At 36.4% G+C, this 8,868-nt stretch overlaps 1 protein-coding gene across 1 annotated transcript; it reads left to right on the top strand.

Moving 5' to 3' along the window:
* Positions 1–5,861: 5,861 nt before the first annotated feature.
* LOC103421920 (probable glycerol-3-phosphate acyltransferase 3) lies at positions 5,862–8,334 on the top strand. Its single transcript, XM_008359964.4, has 2 exons — positions 5,862–6,701; positions 7,106–8,334. Exons 1-2 carry the CDS (start codon positions 5,964–5,966, stop codon positions 7,988–7,990), a joined length of 1,623 nt encoding a protein of 540 aa, XP_008358186.3. The 5' UTR covers positions 5,862–5,963; the 3' UTR covers positions 7,991–8,334.
* Positions 8,335–8,868: the final 534 nt, after the last annotated feature.

Raw genomic sequence — 8,868 nt, forward strand, 5'->3', positions numbered from 1 at the left:
GCACAAACCTCAAGAAATTCTCCAGCCACAGACTCGGTGGATCTCTCACAACTGCCGGTGCGAGCAGATTTCCCTTAGCAGACAAAACAGTTGCAACAGAAAGAGGAACAAGCCCATGCGCCATCTTAACAGCAGAATCCACATTCCCGCTCTTCATAGCAGCGAGCTTCTCAGAAGTTAAACCGGATTTAGCTCTCGACGCACGCTTCAACACAAACCAAGACACCAGAGACACCACCGAACTTTTTTGCTAGGCAATCCTCTTAGCAATGTTCATGGCCACCTTCGGAGCAGCAGGTTTCACAAGCTCAAACTCAACGGACTTTTTCGTCCCCTTTGGAAAAGTCAAATCAATCACAAGTTTCTCAGTAGCTGAGGAGCCCTCGCGAGCAATAGAAGAAGTCCTTGGCTTCTTCTCGATTGAAGGCTCACAAGAAGGTGAGGAATATCTTTTATTTCCACCCTTATTGCCAGCAGGCTCTATATTAACGATCGGACGAGCAATCGCCTCATCCTTTATCCACTTTATTTCTTCCTTCGGAAACAGCCTGCCTTTCTCCCGATGAAGAGGGTTGAGCAGCCAGTGCCACTCACGGTACTCAGTAAGAATGCCCAAGGCGATGTGGACTTTCTTCATGTCCGTCAAAGTTTTTAGAATTGAGCCAAATTTTGAATCTACACAGAGTAAAAAGGACAATCAGTAACTGAAGTCATGGAGCAGCTTAACAAAAATTCAAGCAGGCCAGGAATGATGTAGTTCACTTACCACCGATAAAGACAGTCAGAACGTGCAGCTTAGGAGAGGAGTCAAACTCCCAATCTCCACTTATCTCCAAGGTGTCCCTCGCCCACTCATGATCACCTTTGCAAGGAGCATCGAGCAATCTATGGCGAGATCTTAGCTGTCCCACGCCTTCCTTGTGGCCGATCTCAAAGAAGTACCATAACTCATTTATGGTTAAACCAAGATCAAAGAACCTGCTCAAGTTTAAGAATCCCACAATCGCATGAATTGCATTCGGGGAGCATTGAGCAGGTTCACATCTCATGGAGCAAATCACCTCCTGAAAAAGACGTGGCATGGGAAAACTAAATTCCAACACAAAGTAATACGGGTGGAATTTGATAGCCCTTTTTCTAGCAGTGGCGCCTTTGCCGCATGGTTCATGGCCGCTATCATCCTTCATTCACTTGACTCGAACCCCTGACAGAATCGCATGCTTGTACATCTCCAGAAAATCCTGAAATAGCTCGTCAGAATTGATCTTGACATATGCAACCTTGAAGTAACCCACCTTGCCGGAAGAACCACATTGGCAGTACAAAGATGGAAGATATTTGTCATTTTTGCGATCGAAGGAAGACATCTCAAAGTCTCTGCAAAAGGTATGAAGAAAAATATTTAGAAGGCAGCTTGCAATAAGAGAAACAAAAATAAAATAAAATAAAATGACCACAGAGCCTAGCGCCCCAGCACCAGGCTCTACGACCTAGCACACTCTCTTTCTCCTTAAGTACGAGCCCAAACTGCAGGAGCCCAGCAGCCAACCAGGCACAATGGCCCAGGACTTGGCTCTCCCTCTTTCACATAGCATGGCCTGAAAACCTCTGGTCATCCATGCATATAGCCCAGCCGCTTAGCCCAGCACAAAAGGAGGTCCGCGCCTCCTTCCCCTATCCTCTATCGAGCCCAGCGTGCACCACAGAAGGCCCAAGGCTTTTCGACCCAACATACTAGCTAGAGAGACCTGTCTTATACTGGTTTCCCTCTTCCTTTCGCCCACCATAGTAGGCTCGACCTTGTTCTGCCATGCTTGGCCCATGCCAAGCTCAACCTAGCGCCCTAGCCATCTCGGCTTGAGCTGAACAAATCACCTGCCCAAGCTAACCGGTTCCCATGCCGCACCACCATTTGCACTAGCTGCACCGTGGCACCCTGCCACGTGTTTCACACAACCTCGGCCCCCGCTGAGCCAATCTTTCAAGTCCCAAGACTACCAAAAAATTCAAGAAGAAGAAAATTCAAATTTTTCTTACCTTGGTGCAGCACATAGAAGAAGAACTACAACGAGAGACGACTCTTTACAAGGGCAAGAGAAGAAGAAAGTTAGGGGAGGGGGAAGAAAAATTTCATCTGGCTTCTCTTCCTTGTTGGAATGATGATTGTTCTCCAAATTTATTTAATCCCCTGTTTAAGGTAGAATTAAATAGGTATTAGGGACAATTGGTTTCCTTTTCCTAGAAGAAGTCTATCTCCAAATCAAGAAAGAAGATCAAGTTCAAAAACAACTTTACAAGCCTAAATAGCTTGAGATTTCTACATATATTACCCTTTTCTTGCATTCAGTCCAGTAGGTGTGGGGGCATTTGTGGAGCCTAAAATAATCCCAAAAATTATAGAGGCGACACATGGACTTTTGCCCAAGAAAGACAAGATTGCCCTCAATAAATGGGCATGCTTCTCAGATGCTCCCACGCGCAGCTCACACCCCTAAAGGTCCCAGCAGCTGAATATGACTACCCACAGCTCACCTGACCTTGGCAAGGAAAAGTCAAAGTATTAAAGATAAAGATTAATTACCCCAATCCTATCTTTAATACATTCCCAATTAAAGATTGACTCCAATCAAGTAAGTAATCCCAATTTAAATTAATTAGGGATAATTACTCCATTATCTCAAGTTATTATTTCCTATTTAATATCTTGAGAATATTTCTCCATAAATCTTGGTCAATAGGATGCCGCCACGTGTAGGGTAAAACCCTAACACTATGGCCGGGCCCTATCCTTATAAATACCCCATATTCTTCCAATTTTGAAGAGCTTTTGCTACCCTAAAAATCTCCTAAACACTTTACTCTTTCAGAAAAACTAACTTAGGCGTCAAAGATCCATTGGCTTAACCCCCCACCTCGTGCGCGCGTGAGGCTTAGGTCCTTGATCAAAGGTGTTAATTGTTTTGCAGATGCATTTTCGTCAAGATTGAAGACGGCGGAAATTTGCATCGACACGCATCGCCAATAAGAATAAGCATATTTATCAACGTGTAAGTAATAAAGCAATTATCAACTTCCATGTCCTTTAGTTTTCAAAACTTTGTTTACAAATTTTAGTCTCCCTAACATTACTTTTCTCTTTTTTTTTCATGTTTAGTACATTTCATTGTCATTTCATCGATTCCATCAAATTTACTATTCCAATGTAAATGATCGTATACTAATACTTATTGTATATAAATTGAAAATTGTTATAAAGGGAGTAGAATCTATCAAGTCAAATTTTCCAACAACATATGCCATAGTGGTTTAAAGCGGTAAGGTCTTCCACAGTAGTTTAAGTGAATGTAATACTTATATATAAAATTCAAGCATCTTGAATTTGATACTTATAACATTATTGTGACATTAGTATGAGTTCGGTATATTAGTATTACACTCATGAATTCAATATATTAAGCTTATGAGTGTGATATATTGAACTCATGAATCCAGTTTATTAGTATCAAACTCAAATTTTCCGACCCACTGTAGGAGTACGAATTTTATGTGACTTCAATACATTGGTATCACACCCATTTTTTCCTGCCTACTGTGAAATGCATAAGGCCTAATAATTTGTATTGTTCCTTTTATCTTAATTAGTTACAAAAGTTAAACAAAAAAGAAAGTGACTAAAATAACCTTTGGGTGGAGAGATTTTTCAGTGTGATCGGAACACAAAGGCAGTGTGCCACATATCATTATATAAATAGAGAAAAATTTTCTTTTAAAGTGTCCCTCCAATTTTATAATGATATGTGATACATCGCCCAGTGTTTCTAAACACGGAAAAATCTCTCCTTTTGGTGGGTAGTCATATTCTCTGTTTATTATTGTTAGTTGATATACCTCATTTCTAGAGGTTCGTAGAATGCAAGAATCACTAATAATAATCACTTACTGCCTTTCATAATTGTTCATAACATTTAACAAAGAAAAACAAATTGTATACAGTACATATATTGAAATACATGCATATTACCGGCCACATAAACACCAATCAAATTTACTAACTCTTGCTTAAATAACACTTTTCTCTTTTAATGGTAGAAGTAGAAGATGTTCGATATTCACAAGTACAACATTTTCTTAATTACTATTGTTTGAATCTTCTGAGAAATAAACATGCAAAATAACAATTTAATTAAACAAATTTTATATTTGCAAGTATGATATTTTGTTAGTAACAATTTTATTATTGCTAAGCTCATTGTGAAATTTAGGCCACTCTCTCATCATTAGTGTAAATAATATCGTTTATTAAAAAAAATACTCAATATTAAAAGTATTATATTACTTTATACTAAAAGAAGTGGGAGAATATGAATCCGGATTGCAATAGAAGAGGTAAGAGTATAATTAACATTAGAAATTCATAGGATCGCTAAAAAAGAACCACGATATAATTAGTCAATATTACTTTGAACGTAAATAGAGATGATAGATCTTATGAATTATTTGAAATCTTTTTAATTAAATAGCAAAATCAGAAAAAATAGATTTTGTTTCTGTTTTTGTTTTACTTTATAGAATTTAGGGTGCTTTAGATTTAGCCCTTTACAACTGATGAACTCTAGATATAAACCCACCTATATTAAAACATCTAAATAAACCCAAATTTTGAATTTTGATGCCATGTGAGATAAAAGATGTCCATACATTTAAATTTATTTACAACACCATGCCACCAACATTAATATGGCTATTACGGTTTTTTTTGTAGACTTTTAATTTATTATCTTTTGTTTGTCAACAACATTCAATTAGTTTAAGTTTTTTTTGCTTTTAATTAAAAAAAATGGAAGTTATTTTCTTCTTTTATGTGAAATCGCCTAATCCAAATCTAATTAGTTCAATATACATTCTCTCAGAAAAAATAGATACATTAACTTGTGAAAATAATAAAAAAAAAAGGTAAAAATAAACTAGCAGATACATTGTTTCTTGTAAAAACTAAACAATATGTATTTTTTTTTATTTTATAAATTACATAATAGTTTCACAATTTTCGTAAAAAATAAATAATAGGTACTTTATTTTGCATATATGGGTTTGTAATATGTAGGTAAATTATTTTTCATGTATTTTACATATACTAGGTATATTATTTTTCTTTTTTTAAGCAATCTAACATTTTAAAATTTTAATAGTAGGTGCACTGTTTGAATCAAATGTTTTTTTTTTTGTAGGTAAATTATTTTGCATGAATTTTACATATATCAGGCATTTATATATATATATATATATATGTGTGTGTGTGTGTGTGTGTGTGTGTCTTTGTGTGTGTGTGAGAGAGAGAAATAATTTACCTACATTAATATGTAAAATATAATTTTATTGACTTAATTAAGCATGTATAATAACATATATTAGACATGTTTTATGTTATTAGATATTAGACAATGAATTTATATTTTTTGTATAAAATCATTAATTCTCCCTTACCATCCATCCGCATGGCATTAATTATGTAAATCAAACATTCAAATAGGGTTTATAAAAAAAATAAAAATATTCAAATAGGGGTATTTTAGGCATCCGAAATTTTTTTAATGTGTGAAGTCAAACATAATTAATGAATTTGCTGATGTGGAATCTAATCAATGGTTTTATTCAAGAAAAAAACTCATCTCGGGTTTTATGTAGAGAAAATTAAGTTTTAAAGGCTAAAGTCATATTTTCAGTAGAATTTATTATCTTTCAAGGGTCATGGCCAGATCTGGCACACGGCAGAGCCGACATGATTCTTATTTAAATGTATTTTTGACGTGAGCATTATTGTGATAAAATTGGAGCCGGAGGGAATGAAATACATCTCCAACCATATAAAACTACGTACATCCGGCTCTAAAAGACACACAACATAGCCCTAACTTGTACGACTTGCAGCATTGGGTTGGAGAAAACATATTATTCTTCTAAAAATGCCCAAGGCCTTTTTCTTGAAGCCGTTTTTCTTTTTATATCGCATTTTCTTTCGGAAACTCAGAGGTTTCTCCAAAAGTGTGAGCAGCAACAGCCATGCAACCAGCCTATCATCAAGCCAGTCTAAAAATCAGAAGTCGTTCGGTTCTTTTCACTCCCAAAGATCAAACCTCACAAACCAAACTCTGATCGTCTTCGACGTCGAAGGAGCTCTGCTGAAAGCATCTTGTTTGTTTAATTACTTCATGCTCGTGGCTTTTGAAGCTGGAGGTTTCGTAAGGGCACTCGTTCTTTTCCTTTTATGGCCTATCATATTTCTCGTCGGTGACAAATTAGGGTTGAAAATAATGGTGATGGTCTGCTTCTTTGGTGTTAAGAAAGACAGCTTTAGAGTTGGCACAGCTGTTTTGCCTAAGTTCTTCTTGGAAGACGTTGGGTTGGAAGCCTTTGAGGTGCTTCAAAGAGGTGCAAAGAAAATTGCTGTTAGTAAGCTACCACAAGTAATGATTGAGAGCTTCTTAAAAGACTACTTGGAGATCGATATGGTGGTTGGGAAGGAGTTAAAGGTGTTTGGTGGATACTTTTTGGGTATCATGGAAGAAGAGGAGAATAGAAATATTGTTTCGCCGCTTTTGGAAGAACTAGAACTTGGTGGACATGATAGCATGGCCTTTGATACAATTGGTATCTCTGCCTCCAACAAATTTCGCTATCACCAATTATTCTCTTATTGCAAGGTACTTCCTTTATTCAATTTTCACTCGGGTTTAAGTAGTTAAACAAGAGTACATAGTTTACTTTCCTTTAATTATATATTAAAAAATTGAAACTCCATGCTGGATAAGATATCGTATAAAACAATTTTCATATATATTAAATAGATTTGGTTTAAGTTAATCATTCTTCTATATTTTGGTATAAGTTCATGGACATATCATTTTCCAACATAGGTCAATAATTGTGTGTGTCTAATTTGCATTATTAAAAATATTGGGAGAAATGGTTTGGTCCATGTAGCCTTTTCTGTTTCTTCTTTGATTGTGATTTGGTTTTATGTTTAATTAATTTTTGCTAGAAAACTAAATTGTTGCAATATTTTCTGTCTCTTGGCCTGAAAAATTGTTGCAACTTGCACGTACAGGAAGTTTATCTAGTGGCAGACTCAGATAAGAGGAGCTGGAAGAACCTACCCAGAGACAGATACCCAAAGAAGCTCGTTTTCCATGATGGTCGATTAGCTCTCACACCAACCCCACTTGAAACCCTGGCAATATTAATGTGGGCACCACTAGGGATAGCCGTTGCAATCTTCAGAATCATCGTTGGCATATCACTGCCTTACGACGTGTCGTTCCCTCTGCTAGGTTTCAGTGGTCTGCAACTGACTGTGGGTGCTCCTAAACTCCGGAAACAAACCCCTCCAATGGACAAGCCTAGAGGTGTGCTTTACGTTTGTAACCATAGAACCCTGCTAGACCCGCTCTACCTTTGCTTCGCATTGAAGAAAAACCTACACGCAGTAACGTACAGCCTAAGCAAGATGTCTGAGATCCTCTCACCAATCAAGACCGTCCGATTAACAAGAAATCGCCATCAAGACGGAAAGATGATAGAGAAGTTGTTGAATCAAGGGGACGTCGTTGTCTGCCCCGAAGGAACGACATGTCGTGAACCTTACCTCCTTAGGTTTAGTCCCTTATTTTCAGAAATTAGTGACGAAATAATTCCCATTGCAATCACCACCCACGTCAGCATGTTCCATGGCACAACTGCCGGCGGGCTCAAGTGCCTGGACCCACTTTTCTTCACCATGAACCCCTCACCGATCTACACCATTCAGTTGCTGGAGAAGGTATCTGGGCTGTCCACCTGTCGTGATGGGGATAGATCAAGCTTTGATGTTGCTAATTACGTGCAAGGTGAGATTGGTAAGGCATTAGGGTTTGAAAGCACCAAGCTTACAAGGAGAGATAAATACTTGATTTTGGCCGGAAACGAAGGTATTTCTTCCAAATGTACAATTTAAATCTTGAGCAATGCCAGAGGGCCGTTATTTCAGACTACATTCAAGTGAACCACATTGAAACTTCGAAAGTGAAATTGACTTGTTACCCTTGTGTCCATTTAATTCTTTGCTTTGCTTTCAAGCTAATGTAGTCCATTTAATTCTTTGCTTTGCTTTCAAGCTAATGTAGTATTATTGATTGATGATACAATTAAGTATAGACTAGGGTTTTCCTTTATCAAGTACTTTTTTACTTTTCTTTCCTACATTATCTATAGAATATATTGTATGCTCCAACCATTTACTTTCGCTCAAATTTGTAATTAAACCTTTTTAGTAATATCTTGTTTTATTGTAACATATCGTACTAACGGTGTATTTTTATATATATATATATATATATATATATATATATATATATATATATATAACTAGATATTAATCCTTGAAAAAGATTATCTTTAGACTAAAACCTTAACAAAAAAAAAAAAAAACTAATTATAGTCTTTCGACTTATGTCCACGCCAGCATGTATATTTATTGCCAGACTTAATTCCTTTTATGTAATTTTTTTCTTCCTATTTATCCTTAAGTGAATTATAATGTCTCATATTTAATTTATATATAACTATTCATTTTATTGCTAACATAAATGATTCTACTTAAAAATGATACTTTTTGTCCAACCCAAAAAATTATCTTCAACCGTGTAAGAAGAAAGGGCTAGGGCCACCGTCCACATCTAATAGTGCATGATTTATTTTTACCATTTTTTTTCTAGTGTTGATGATTTATTTTTACCTTTTCATACATCGAATCTACCTATTTTTTCTTTTGATGTTAATGAATCAATACTTTCGTCCCGATATGTACGTATGTACCGACACTTCCGCACCGAT

The sequence above is a fragment of the Malus domestica genome, chromosome 09 (assembly GCF_042453785.1).
Source record: "Malus domestica chromosome 09, GDT2T_hap1".
Classification (NCBI taxonomy): Eukaryota; Viridiplantae; Streptophyta; class Magnoliopsida; order Rosales; family Rosaceae; genus Malus; species Malus domestica.

Coding starts and splice junctions, on each gene's coding strand:
- LOC103421920 (XM_008359964.4), top strand. CDS start 5,964: ATGCCCAAGGCCTTTTTCTTGAAGCCGTTTTTCTTTTTATATCGCATT. Junction 6,702..7,105: donor AATTATTCTCTTATTGCAAG/GTACTTCCTTTA, acceptor TTGCACGTACAG/GAAGTTTATCTAGTGGCAGA.